This window comes from Onychostruthus taczanowskii, unplaced genomic scaffold (assembly GCF_017590055.1).
Source record: "Onychostruthus taczanowskii isolate IOZ18803 unplaced genomic scaffold, ASM1759005v1 scaffold45, whole genome shotgun sequence".
Lineage (NCBI taxonomy): Eukaryota > Metazoa > Chordata > Aves > Passeriformes > Passeridae > Onychostruthus > Onychostruthus taczanowskii.
Genome location: NW_024502014.1, coordinates 490,226 through 503,657, shown reverse-complemented (window position 1 = coordinate 503,657; position 13,432 = coordinate 490,226). Strand labels below are relative to the sequence as shown.

Sequence of the window (13,432 nt, the reverse complement as noted above, 5' to 3'; positions counted from 1 at the left end):
GCAGGGGCTGCTGGAGCCGGGCCTGTCCCCAGGAGCAGCAGCTGAGTGGTGTTTCCGGTGTCTCTGCCAGGTAATCGTCCATGATGTGAATGAGCTGACAGAAAAGCTGTTTCCCATCGTTGAGGCCATGCAGAAACACTTCAGCGCTGGATCGGGGACCTACTACAGCGACTCCATCTTCTTCCTGTCAGTTGCAATGCATCGCATCATGCCCAAAGGTAGGTCTCTGCTGCCTCCAGAACACAGGATCTCTTTCTCTTCTGCAGAGAGATGTTGTCCGGTGCTATTTGAAATACAAAGGTAATAAACTTTTGGGATGCACTCCTAGGATTCTGCTCCTTTCTGCAGAGTGATGGATTTATCAGCCCAAGACCTCATCCAGGTCTCCACTGGCATGAGTGACAGGAGGTTCTCCTTGTCACATTGCTTCTGGCCCTGCCTTTACGCCCTGAGATGAGAGGTGAGACAGGAGCAAGCAGGCCTGTTCTGTGTGTGTTTACAGCCCCTTCTCCTTGTGGTGCCAGCAGAAATAGGTGCTGTGTGTCTGGGGGAGCTGTGCACTCTAGAGTATCAGCAGAGAGTAGTTGTTGAGTCTTTCCTCTTGGCTTTAGGGAGCTTTTGGAAAGCTTTACTGATTAGCAGCCACTGATCACTTAAGTTTCCTTACGGTGCCTCTGCTGTTATCAAGTGCAGAAATAACAAGAACTCTGCAGGAAAACGAGGCAGCTGGCAGAAGGGGCTCCACTCAGCTGATGCCATTTTCCTCCCCAGCTGTGTGCAATTGCCTCTCGTGGAACCAGCGTGCTGTCTAGTCTTTGGCTGCACAAGTAGGGTTTTGTGTCCTTGGGTTCCAAACCCCTTCACTGGAGCTCCTGCAGCCCTACTTGTCCATTCCCAGTGCTTGTCCCTGGGCTCTCCCTGCCAGCTGCCTGGCTGGCCTGATGCACCAGTGATGGCAGCATCCTTTCCTGGTCGCATGTCCTCCCTGGGCATGGCAGGCTGCAGGTGGCAGTGGTGGCAAGGAGCCTCAAGACCCTGCCTGGCCATACACCTGCCCCAGGAGGAGGTGACCAGCCTCTCAAAGCTGCTTGTGGATGTCATGCAATGGTGGCCTGTTCCCACACGTGTGCATGTTCCCAGGGCTAGCACTGCTGGCACCAGCAGCTTCCTTGGCATCTGGATCCTCTGCCCAACTCTAATACTCCCTCCAGACTTCCTGCCATGGATCTCAGGTGCACTGTTGCTGATATGTGAGCAGATGCACCTCCCCTGTGCCCCTGCTGAGTCTGTCCCAGTTTGGCTCTACTTAGAAGCTCCTACCTCTGCTCTGCTTCATGAGACTTCCTCTGTCCTTTGTGGACTTGCCCGTGTCCTCTTGGCATGGCCAATGACACTAGCTCATTAAACAGTGGGGCAGTGGTGGCCCTGAGGGTCCCCTCCAAGCTCACTGATCATTACTCTGTGAGCTCCAGCAAATGTGCTCTACATGGCTCTCCCCCAGACTTGGGTAATTCTGTGTGTGTCTGGTGCTGTCTGCACTGTGAGCACTTTCAAGTACACTGCATACAAATGATGGTATTAATGCTGGCTAATTCACTCCTCCTGATTCCCTACTCTGTCTTTACTGTGTGCTAAAGATATCCCTGTCGTGCTGCCTGCCAGCAAGAAGCTGCTCAGTCTGAAATGTCTTTTCTCAGTTCATCAGCCCTTATCTCTTGGAAAGCTTGTTTGCTCTCCCTCAGCCTGACAGGGCTTTCAATGGCCTGTTCAGGGCACAGGATGTTTAAAGAGGCATTTTTACAGTTTTGTGAGTTTAGTTTTTGTTTCAGAAGCTGCTAGTAAAGCTGATTTATATTTCCCTTGCAAGGGAGGTCAGGTTTTCTGTGCTGGGTGCCTGGTGATTTATGAGGCTGGCGGGGCTCACCAGCCTCCTCCCTGTGCAGCCAGCACTGAGCAAGAGGCACCAGGAAAGGCTGCAGCTCTGCTGCCCACTGGCAGCCCTGCAGGTGATGTGGGAATGGCCCTGGGCTCTTGCTGCCCTCCTGACTCTGACAAGCAGTATCTACTGGTCTGAAGAAGCCACTTTGCTAAGTTGGAGGAGAAAGGACCAAACTGTCTTTTTCAGGCAGTATTACCATTTTTCCTGGTGTATTTCTTTGCCATTTCTTCTGCCTTGAATGCTGTGTTCTGCCCTGAGTGCTGTGTCTTTTTGTGCACCTCTCCAAGCACATCTGGCTCCATAGCATTAGCACCAATTTTTCCTGAAATCCTGATTTGATGGGAAGCTTGAGCATCCTCTAGCAGAAATGAAGGCCCTGATCTGAATATTAAACTCTCTGGTATGTTCATTTGCATTTGCATTAATCAGTCTATAGGGTTTTTTTCAGTAGCAAGCGACCTTTGTACTAAAATTGCCTGGCTTTAGTTTACCAAATGTATCACTTTTTGAAGAGAGGCTTTTCTACAGTATCATGATTTAATTATTTGTTTGGAATTGATGGATTGTGATGGGGCATTGACTTTGCAGACCAGTGGCACTGAAAACTGAACACCAGGTTATTTTTATTTTTTTTAGGGATTTTTGTGGGACATGTGCTGGCTGCTTGCACATTGCACTGAGGTTAAATGGGGTTTGCCACTTAGCTGCTCTGTCGTTTACTGTTGCTTGGGATCTTTGCCCAAAAAACTTCACATCTAAAACCTGCAGCTGCCAAGTTATAATATAACAGCTTCTTAGCTGGTGTAAATCATGGAACACTCTTGCCTTAAATGTCTTACATCAGTGGAGTTAATCTGATTTAAACCAGCTGGGGAGTTGGTATGCAGCACACAGAAGTGCAGACTGCATAACTCTTGTCTGTGCTCAAGGCTCATAAATCCCATTTTAATGTGTGGCCAGGCCCAGGGAGCTGGAGCGGTGCTTGATCCTTCAGAATGATTCTGCAAGGGGGAAGTGAGGAGAAAGTTACACGGAGAGGACAAGCAGGTTCAGGCTTAGAAGGAGCTGCCAGGATGAGGACAATGCCAGCATGAAATGGTTGCAGAGCAGTGCAAAGAGGAGGAGGGAGAACAAGGACCCAGACCTTTTCACTTTCCTTTTCAGTATGCCCATCCAGAGGGGACCTCTTCCTTCCTGACTGGCTTTGATCCCTCTATCCCTTGTCATTTCAGTTGTGTAAACCAGGCAGCCCAGCAAGCTTTTTATCACCCTTCTGTGGGTACATGAAGGAGTAATGTCTGGGCAGGTCTGTCTGGCAGGCAGGGTCTGGGGACAGACTCCTGGTGCCACAAGTGAGAGGAGGAGGAGTTGAGGTGACAGAAGGGCAGCCTGGGAAAGCTGGGAGCTCCCCAGGGAATTCTTGGTGCCCATTGTTGGCCCAAGGTAGTTTTCAGGAAAAATTTGTTTAACAAGTGTTCTTCCTAAGGAGCTGGTGGGCCAAGGGAGAGCTAGCCACATCCAGCAGCTTGGGTGGAGCTTTGAAAACTGCCATTTGGTGTTCAACTCCATTGGTGTTGCTGATGGTGCTGCAGCAGGATGGCCCTGTGGGAGAATAAGGAGCAGAGGGAATGTGAGAAATGATACAGAAACAACTTTGTGGCTTATCTCTGCCAACTTAGACAGAGGAGTGGAATCCCATTAGTTCAGGGGAGGCTCAGAAACCTGGCTGATGGTACCATGCATGGTGTGAGGGTATTTAGCAGAACTTGACTGAAGATGGTATTTGACAAATTGGAGGTAGCAGAGTTTCCCAGCTGCTGTAAAGAGCTGGCTGTCTCCATGGGGAGTAGCAGCATCTCTGGGCATGGTGATCTCCTCCCTGGCAGCATGTGGGGGAGTTCTCAGGGTTTCTCTCTCACTGTCCAGCCCAGCCTGAAGGCAGAAGCTGTAATGAAGGATGGGAAGATGAGCACAGGCTGCAGAGGGCCCGTGGGCTCTGCAGGGTGTAAGATTAGCCCCCATGCAGCATTCTGCATCTTCCAGGTGCTGAAGATGCACCTGGGTACTTGCTGAAAACTCAGGAGCTTGTTCTGCTGGTGTTAGGGCTGTTCACAGGGCTTGTAGGGGAACTAAGCAGCAGTGGGAGAAGTGGGTAAGTCTCTGTGGGACTAAAGATGCGGAGCTTTGAGGAAGGAGAACAGAGTGGAACTAATTGTTATGTATTAACCAAAATTTATGGCATACCAACATGGTCTGTTGGTAAAAAATGAAAGAGGTTTAGAGAGGGCAGTGGCTTCTGTGTGGGACAAGCCTGGCTGACTGGGACCCTCCAGTTTGGGAGGGGGGTGACCGAGGAGGTTATGGTGTGGTCCATGAAACCACAAGCCGTACAAGGCAGAAGTTTGTACAGGAACTGGGGGACATCAAAATTGGTGAGAAGGATGTTCAAAACAGAGTGTGGTGATCTGTAGAGCTCCTTTCTGCAGGATTCTGTATGTCCTGGGGTGCCTCATGGATGAGGGAATCACAGCCAGGCACTGTGTGTTGGACAAGCCCCAGTGTGTCCTGGAGCTGCCAGCTGTGCAGAAGCGTGTCAGGAGGACACAGAGGAGGGTGCTGGGGGGAAGCAGGGGTGGCTGCTGTGGGTGAATGAGCAGCACTGTGTCTGGGGAAGGGACTGCCAGCAGGGAGCTGTGCCTTTGGCCTCATGGTGGGTGTCCAAATGGCACCTGTGACACATCAAGGTCCATGGGAAGTCCAGTGGTCTCCCTGGCTTCAGACTCTGAACGGGGCAATTTCTCCAGCTCATTATCAACAGCTGTACTGATTGCTAAGCATAGACCAGATTATAATGATGTTTGTCCAAGCAGCCTGATAATGACCAAGCCCCAGTCGCTTGGGGTTTGGTGCTGCTTGCAGCAGGATCCAGCTGCTGGCTCCGGCTTGGTCTCCCACGAAACTGATATCAGCCTTTGTCTGCTCTGGGATTACCAGCCCAGAGACAGAGGCCTCTGTGAACATCAGCTTATGCCTTTCCCACCAAGCAGTGCTGGAGGGAAGGCAAAGGCCAGCCAGGAGACGTGTTGGAGCAGGCACTGAGCTGTGCTGTGCTTTCTCAGGGCACTTTGCCTGTGCCAAGGCCAGGCACCTGGAGCACTCTTGCCTCTGGCTGTGGAGGTGGAGAACCTGGGAGCTGGGGGAAGGGGTTAAGCACAGAGGTACCAGGAAAGAAGTCTGTGTATTGTGATAATGCCTCAGTTACTGTCTTCTGCTAGTGTCCTTCAGGAAAGGAATGCTGTCCCACAGGCAGCATCCTGAACACGTTGTTAATTGCTTTTGTAGGGGTGTGTGCATGAGGTTTCAACGTCGCATCTGCATTGTTTGAATCCACAGCATGGGATTGCCCAGGTGGGACTGTTTGCCTGTAGGGTGCCAGCTGCCTGTGTGTGGTGTGTCCCCTCAACAGCACCCATGTGCAGAGCTGCGCTGCACACATCCTGTGTCACACAGGGCATCAGAGGTCTCTGAGGTGGAGCCTGGCAGAGGGAGATCACTCCCCCTTTTTCCTCCTGTCAGCTGCAGAGCAATTCCTGGTGCCCAGGGCAGCTGCCCACAGAACTCAGCAAATCACTGTAATAATTGTAATAAGTGAGCATTTTGAAAGTGCGTCACTCCTGATCCTTTCCTGCTGGCTGAGCACTGCCAGCATTGCTGAGCCCCACCACATCAGGGAATGCAGAGATGCAGCTGTTGGGAGAGGGCTGGGAGGAGAGTGCCCATGTCCAGATGCTTCAGGCTTGATTGTGTGCTAGCAACAGGGAGATATTGGGAAAAGGCACAGAAAATTGGGGTCTGGCAGAGTCATGGGAGTTGGCCCCACAGCCATGTGCTCCACACCACAGTTCCCAAGAGATGCTGCAGTAGCTGAAGGGTTTGCTTTTTGGCAAAAATGTTTCCATCTTTACAGGGATGAAGGGAGCATTAATAGTTTCTGATGTCTCTCATAACCTCCCTCCCTGCTTCATACCATAAGCACGTGAAAAGCAGCCAGATTCCCTTCCCAGCCTGTCTCTGAGCTGCAAGCACTTATGTCAGGTCCTGTGATGGGAAGGGAAGACGCTGGAGTGATCATTTTGTGGGCAATAGGGATAGCTGTGCCAGCCATTGTTCCTTGCTGGGGTGAGCCTGTTATGCTGAGAGAGTTGTTTTCGTGATGCTTTTCAGGAGCAGGCAACATCAGACCTCTGAATAAGCCCACCCCAGGTAAACACTGGAGGCTGTGGCCTTGTAGAGGGGTCCACATCTGCTGAGATGAGCTGCTGATCCCATCTGTGGGTAATGCCCATGGGACATGCCTGTCCTGGCAGGAGAGCTCCTTGGCCCCAGCTCTGGTGTGGAGGAGGTGCCAGGAAGGGCTGCTGTGTTGAGGGGGATGTGGCTGCTGCTCAGCAGTGCCTGGAAGTCTCCTGAGTGCTGCATCACAGCACAGACCCCTTCCCTGTGGCACTGCTGCCTCTGGGGCCTACGTGGCCCGCAGCCCCCGGGGTAGTGTCACTTCTCATCATTTCCACTGCCTGCCCCTTGCCACAGTGTCACCATGGATTATTTTTGGATGTCCTAGATCTGTCAGGGCAGGGCTGGCTGCTCCCCCTGCTCCCACAGAGCAGCAGGATCTCATCACCTGGTGCTGTGGTGGGTGCTGCCCTCCTGTCTCCCCGGCCAGACCAGCTGTCCCATTCCCAAAGGGCTGGAAGCTGCTGGGGGTCACCCAGTGTTGGTGCCGGGGCTTCTTTCCCCCACAGTCTCTCCCTGCTCTGCCATAGCTCATTAGAGTTTAGCAGGAAGAAACAAGGACAAAATCTGCCTGCAGCCCTTTCCCCCAGTGTGTGCAGTTAACTGGGATCTGAGACCAGAAAATTTATTTTCTTGTATCTCTTTTTGGTTTCCCTTTCCATCTCACCTGCTCGTTACTTTACAGCTTTCCATCCACTCTTTTGTAATTTATAGCAACCTGGAATCAAACCTTATTTTGTCTGATTAAAAGGTTTCCTGCTGCTCTTCCTCCAGCTCCAGAAAGTGTTTTCACACTCCTCCCCCAGCAGTAGCATATATTAAATACAAGGCAAACGGCATTTCCACCTCCATCCTGAAACCTATTGCGTGTTTAGCAATGTTGCTGCCTTTGAGTCCAGTTAAGAGCCAAGGTGTTGAGTACTGCTAAATATTAGTCCCTCAGACCTTGATGGATTACAAGGGGACACTTGGATGCACAGGAAAAATTAATTTCCTGGAACAAAACACATCCATCTCCTGCTGAGTCTTCCCCTTCCCCCTGGAGATGGCTGTAGGGTGTGGAGCAAGGCGATCAAAGTGATGCTGCTGTCAGTACCTGGGAACATTGCTGCTGCTCCAGACCCCTGAGCTCACCCAGGTGCCTGCCCTGCGTGGGTGGTAGCAATGATTTGTCATCTATCTCTGGCAGACAGCCTAATTTTTTAATTAGCTGATAGGCTGATTAGCTGCTGTGCTGCAGCCGCTGCTCTGCTCTGCTGGTGCCTAATCAGTGCTGCAGAAACTTGGTTAGCAGCCGGGCTGCTGGGGCACATGGCCCCCTGCACTCCCCTGGAGCTCTGTGTGCAGGGAGGGAGGCTGTTTGATGGGGAGGAGGCTGCTGGGCTGTCCCAGGGAGCGGAGGGGAGCCTTGGCTGCATGGCAGACGGGAGGACCTGTGTTGAAGCACGCAGCTGGAAGGTAAGCTGCACTGCACCTTGGCAAGCTGTGCTGGTGCAGGGCTGTGCAGCATCATCTTCTCGTGGGAGGGTGGGCTCTGGAGCAGCACCATGTCCTGGGAAGGAGGGCTGCAGCCCCCCCAGTTGCCAGCTCAGTGGCAGTAAGCTCTGAGGAGCGTGTCATGCTTGCACACATGCACGTTTGCCCCTGCCTTGGCTGCTTCCCCTGGGCGAGGCTCGCTGGTGTGCCGAGGTCAGCTGGGCAGGCAGCAGTGATTAATGCTGGGCACAGAGGGGAGGCTGTGTGTGGAGAAAACAAGGCCTGGCTGGGGGAGCACACAGCCAGAGAGGAAGCTGCTCACAACCCTGCTGACAGCAGCAGGGAGAGCGGCCAGGGGCAGCTGCCAGTGCAGGGGCGAGCCAAACCCGGGGAGCCTCCAATGAAGGGCAGGATGGAGAACCCAGCATGTTTGTGTAAATAAACTGTGTGCCTCCACACTGGGCTTGTTGAGGTGCTGGCACCCCTGCCTGGCACTGCAGCTGTTCTCATGCCCTGCTGCAGCTGAGGCTTTTGGGGACAGCTGGCTGCTGCTGCTGGGCAGTACCTTCTGGGTTGCACAGGGACTTCTGGAGCCTGTCACCCACTCTGCATCCATGCTTGGCCATGGTGCTGGCCGTGGGAGTGGAGTTTTTCTTGGCCACACTTCTCTCTGAGGCATGAGGGCGGAGGATTCTGGTTTCACAGCCAGCACAGGCAGCTTTGTGGATCCGCGTGTTGCTCCTGCAGGCACACTGCCCGCTGGAGCTGCCGGCTGCTGCCCTGCTCCAGGAGGTTTATGGCCCAAGGCAGCCATCTAAAAGTCACTGCTGGTCCTTCACAGCTCCTTCTTTCCTTGGGACCTTGTCCTGTCATGATGGGGATGGCTAAAAAACCTGACTGAAAGAAACATTGCTCAGAACAATTCAGAGAGGTGGAGAGGCAGCTGTCCAGGTGTGCCTAGCATTTGTAGACCAGCAGATCAGGGATCCCCAGCCCTTCTGACTCCAACTCAGAGAGCTTTGGTTGCTGGGCTCTCTTCCTTCTGGTGGTCCAAGTCGAGTAGCAGAATGAACAGCCACCCCCCCGGCCCTTCCCACAGCCCACTGCATCCCTACAACACCCAGAGCTGCAGCCAGCAGGGGACACTCCTGTCACTTGGCTGTACTGTGTCACCCGTGCTGGCTGCAGCTGCTGTTGGCCCTGCAGAAGGTTCTCTGAGCTGCTCTGCCTTCAGCAGCTCCCTGTCCCAGCCCTGTCCAGGCCACCACCCCACCCTGCCTCCTGAAGGATGGAGTGGGGTCTTGCCTCCCTGTGTTGCAGACTGGCAGGTGCTGGCTCCATGGGAAAAGGCAAAGCAGTGTGCCTGGGTCACACAGCTAGGGTGGCAATCTCAGCAGTGCCCTTGTTGATCGTCTCTGGTCCCAAAAGTCACTGCTGTGATGCAGAGGAGGTGTGGGGAGGTCAAGGTGCTCCCACCTGATATGTGCCAAGTGCCAGATTAACAGTTGGGCTTGATGATCTTAAAGGTCTTTTCCAGTCTAAATAATTTCATGATTCTATGTTGGAGGAGTCTCTCCTCATTGGCATGAAGCATCAGAATGCTTAAGTCCTTAAAAACAGGTTTGTTGAGACAGGTGGAGGTGCGGCAGAGGATGGCAGGAGCAGAGCCAAATTACCACCAGTTTTGGTGACAGGTGTTTGCCACAGGAGTGTGTGTGAGATTTGGGCACAGTGCAGCCTGGTGGAGTGGTGTCCTGTCCTTTCCTGGTATGCCACTGTTGCTTGCAGCATCTCCTCTGCCAGACCAGCTGCAGGCAGGATTTTTTCACTCTGAGGGGGCTGAGCTTGTGCTAACATGAGCCTGTCAGTGGGCTGGAGAGTTACATCACTTCCAGTATTTTGATTCTTGCTTCTACTCTACATCTGTTAAACCACTGCTCAATTATCAATGTTACAGACTGCAATGTTTGCTGGGCAGCTTCTGCCCTTTGTGCTGTGATGGCAGCTCTCCATTTCACTATTAAGTTCCTGGACACAGCTCTTCCCCTCTCCACTGCCAGTCGTGGCATGCTGCTTCCCTGGATCTGGTGTGGTTTGTATGGAAGTGGAGAGTTTGGAGCCAAGGCCAGCACTTAGACCCCAGCTCTGCTCCTGCTGTCTGGGCTCAGCTTTGCCAGAGAAGTGACCCTTACACAGAGAAAGTTGTTGGGATGAGCTTACATTACTTTGGCTGCAGAACAGCCTGTGCTGATCTCAGCAGGCTCTTGCCTTTGCATCTCCTCTTCACCTGACCCTTCATCCATTGTCCTGTAGTTACAAACCCACTATTTACATTTCTTAGAGTCCATCCTCTCATCTCAGGTTAGGATAAAATAGTCCTATTCTAGGGCAGGTTCAAGGCTGCCCATCCCTAGGCTGCTCTGAGCAATGGGAGCAGGTCCTAAGGGCTGGAGGGGTAATAGCTGCTGATGGTGGTTTGCTGCATGACATCCCCAGAGCTCTGGCTAGGTCCACCAAAGCAGCTCACCTCCCTCCTGTGCCTCCTGCTGCCATTCATGATCCTGCCTGACATTTCTGGGAAGAGCAATTTCATAGAGTCTTACAATGGTTTGGGTTGGAAGGAATCCCAAAGTTCATCTGTGTCCAGCCCCCCTGCCATGGACACTTGGTAAATCAGATTGCTCATCTAGACCAAATTTGCTCCTAAGTGTCATTCCAGTGGTGGGGTGCCTGGCCCACTGCATACCTCCTCTATCCCTGCTGTGCCCTGGGGCAGTTTTTGGGGTCCATGCTTCCTGGGAAGGGCTGTTAGACTTGCTGCAGAAGCTGCCTGCTACCACAGGGGCTCCTGGGTGCCTTTCAGAGCATCCAGACAACCTGCTGTGCCCCTCAGTACACCAAAGGGGTGCCTGTCTGTGTGCTGTCTTAGCCCCACTGAGTCCTGGCAGAGAATGTGGGGCAGCAGGGCAAGGGACATGACCTCTGCCTGCCTCTGCCCCCTCACTGGATGAGGTTGTGGGATGAGGCATCTCTGAACCTGGCCATTCGCCTCTGGGCAGGGCTGGGGCGAGGTTTTGAGCCAAGCCTGGAGCACAGCCCTGCTGTAGCTGCTGATACAAGGCTGCAGTAAAAGATGACGAGCTTTAAATGGGGCTAACCTGTGCTGTAAAGCTGTCACTGCTAATGGAGACCATCTCTGTTCCGAATGGCACAGCTCCCCTCTCCATGCCGTGGCTGGAAGAGCTGGAGCTGAACAGAGTGGAGGGTTCTACACAGTATGGCAAAGTTAGAAAACTCCCTGCTGAGCAGAACACTCAGCCTTTTCCCACATTTCCAGCTGCATCCCTCTGAGCAGCTTGTGCCTAAGAGAGCACGCGATTCCTCCACCCCCGCATGGCAGCCAGGACAAAGCGCTTGGTAGAACGGCGAAAGAGCATGATACATCATAAATATTAGTGCCTGGCCCCTTGCCAGTCCCAGGCAGAGAAATCATCTCAGCCATTAATCTGTGCATGCAAGCTGCATCTGGCAAAGTGATGCTTAATGTCACCCATGCTCACGTCTCAGTGTTGCAGTTCATGCTTGCTTTAATAAAAAAATTTTAAAATTTAAAAAAATCAAAGCAAAAAAAAAAGTATTTGGTGCTTTCTGGGTCTAATTTCTTGGTGAGTATTTCCTGGGGGAAGCACAGGGCACAGCATGGACCAGTGTGCTGGGGTGAGCCAAACATGGGAAGCCTCTGACAAAGGCCTGGAGAACCCAGGGTGTTTGTGTAAATAAATTGCATGTCTCCATGCTGGGCTCTCGTGGCACTGGCATCCCTGCCTGGCACTGCAGCTGTGCTCAGCTCCCTGCTCAGCTGAGGCTTCTGGGGACAGCTGGCTGGGCTACAGGGACCCTCCAGAGCCTTTCACCCGCTGAGGTGCTGGGGCAGGCAGGGTTGGGATTGGCGCTTCCTCCAAGCTCAGCTTTCATTCTCCACTCTGATTAATTGCAGTTGGTGTTCAGCTGTAATTTTAGAGAACAATCGGATGACGTGGCTCACAGGTGATTTAATTGAAACCTGATGAGGCTGCTGTGCACCAGGGTGAGTGGTGCTGGGATGCCCCTGGGAATCCCATTCCCTATTCCCAGTCTCTTCTAGGGCTCAGGCTCCCCACATTTCTCTGGAGCTGAGCTTGTGCTGTAAGTGCAAGGTCTTCTTGTCCTGGAGTTTTGTGATCAGTCTGGGTATTCTCAAGTGTGGTAGTGTTTTGGATTTGGGGATTTGCCCCACTGTAGTTTGAGCCATTGGGGAGGTTGGGTGCATGTGGGATACTTGTCTTGTTCCTCACTGCAGAAATACACTGCTCTGCTGATTCACATGCTTGAGTTGCACTGGCCATTTTTGAGGCAGTTCAGAAGGCTGGGGGAAATTGCTTTTGGGTCAAGACCTGCTTTAGCCTGTGGTGATTTACTGTGCCTGGGGTTTAAATCTTTGCAAACAGAGGATTATGGTGATGGTAAATACTAGGTAGGCCTGAGGATTGCTATACTGACAGCTGAAGGGAGCATGGCCTTTCCCTTTAGCAGATAGAGCATGATGGATGTTAAAAAAACAAATTGAGATACAGCCCAAGTTGTAGCTTCGATACTGTTTATCCTTGATTTATATTTCTGCTTGGGTGCTTTGCAGTGTAAGCAGTATATTTCTTGCTTAACCTCACAGGGCCTTTTTGCTCTTAAATGAGGACAATGTGGTAGGTATGACCGATTGCCAAGAGTCCCAGATTAGTGCAAGATATGCAAAAAATTCAGAGCTGCCATACAGCCCAGTATGTGCTTGAAACACGAACACCAAGCAATGAACACTTTTGAAAATGCAAAGCTGCACTCCTGTGCTGGGGGATAACTGCTGGTGCCTGGCTGCTCTCAGTGCTTCTGGGTCTCTAGTCCCATGGTGGCTTTGGGGGCTGAAAACAGAACCATTGCCTCCTGCTCTCAGTAACCAGGAGTAGCCAGCAGCCAGCTTGTCCAGCACAACAGGGTGAGGGGATGAGGAACCATGGTGGCACTGCCCCAGCAGCACCAGCCTGATGGGCAGCCCTGCCCGTAGGCACAGCAGATGCGGGCAGCAGAAGGTGAGGGCAGGCAGGGCTTGTCCTCCTGCCTGCAGGTACTGGGCAGGAGGAAGGATGAAGGCTTGGTTTGCTAATTGCTCTGGAAGTGGTGGTGACAGGCAGGTCTAGCCTGCAGGGAGCTGTAAGGGCACCTGTGCATGGTGAGTGGGACCAAAACACATTGACACAGCCTTACAATCCAATTACTGCTGAGTGCTAAGCAACCTGGCCAATTTCTTCTTGGCTTTTATAACACATATAAATAGAGGGGGCATTATGTAATGCTCTGGGGATGGCTCCACTCACAGACCCTGAGAAGGGCTGAGCTGGCCTGCCCAGAAGATGACCATGGCTTTGCTTGTGGCTGGGAGATCCCATCTAATGACTTGATCTCTTGTAGTGTTTGCACTTGCTGCATTGCACTTGGCCTGCTGCAATCCATGCATCATCCCCACATCCACCTGGGACGAGCAGTCTTGTCAAGGCACATCTCCTGCATACTCTCCCAAGCAGCATCTCCATCTTTCAGTCTTTCTTGTGCTGCAGAGGAGACTGCGACAAATTTGGGCAGGGGCTTGACCCTGTTAAGTACCTCAGGCCCAGCCTTGAGAATGATGTCCTCCAG

The 13,432-nt window shown here is 52.5% G+C and overlaps 1 protein-coding gene across 1 annotated transcript in view; it reads left to right on the top strand.

Annotated features, from left to right (window-relative positions):
• The window catches only part of XXYLT1 (xyloside xylosyltransferase 1), a gene marked incomplete at its 5' end in the record, with an annotated part of 33,295 nt that overhangs the window by 5,847 nt on the left and 14,016 nt on the right, over nucleotides 1-13,432 (top strand). Inside the window, one exon of the mRNA XM_041414312.1 lies at nucleotides 71-218. Coding sequence (XP_041270246.1) covers nucleotides 71-218 — 148 coding nt within the window. The remainder of the gene's footprint in view (nucleotides 1-70; nucleotides 219-13,432) is intronic.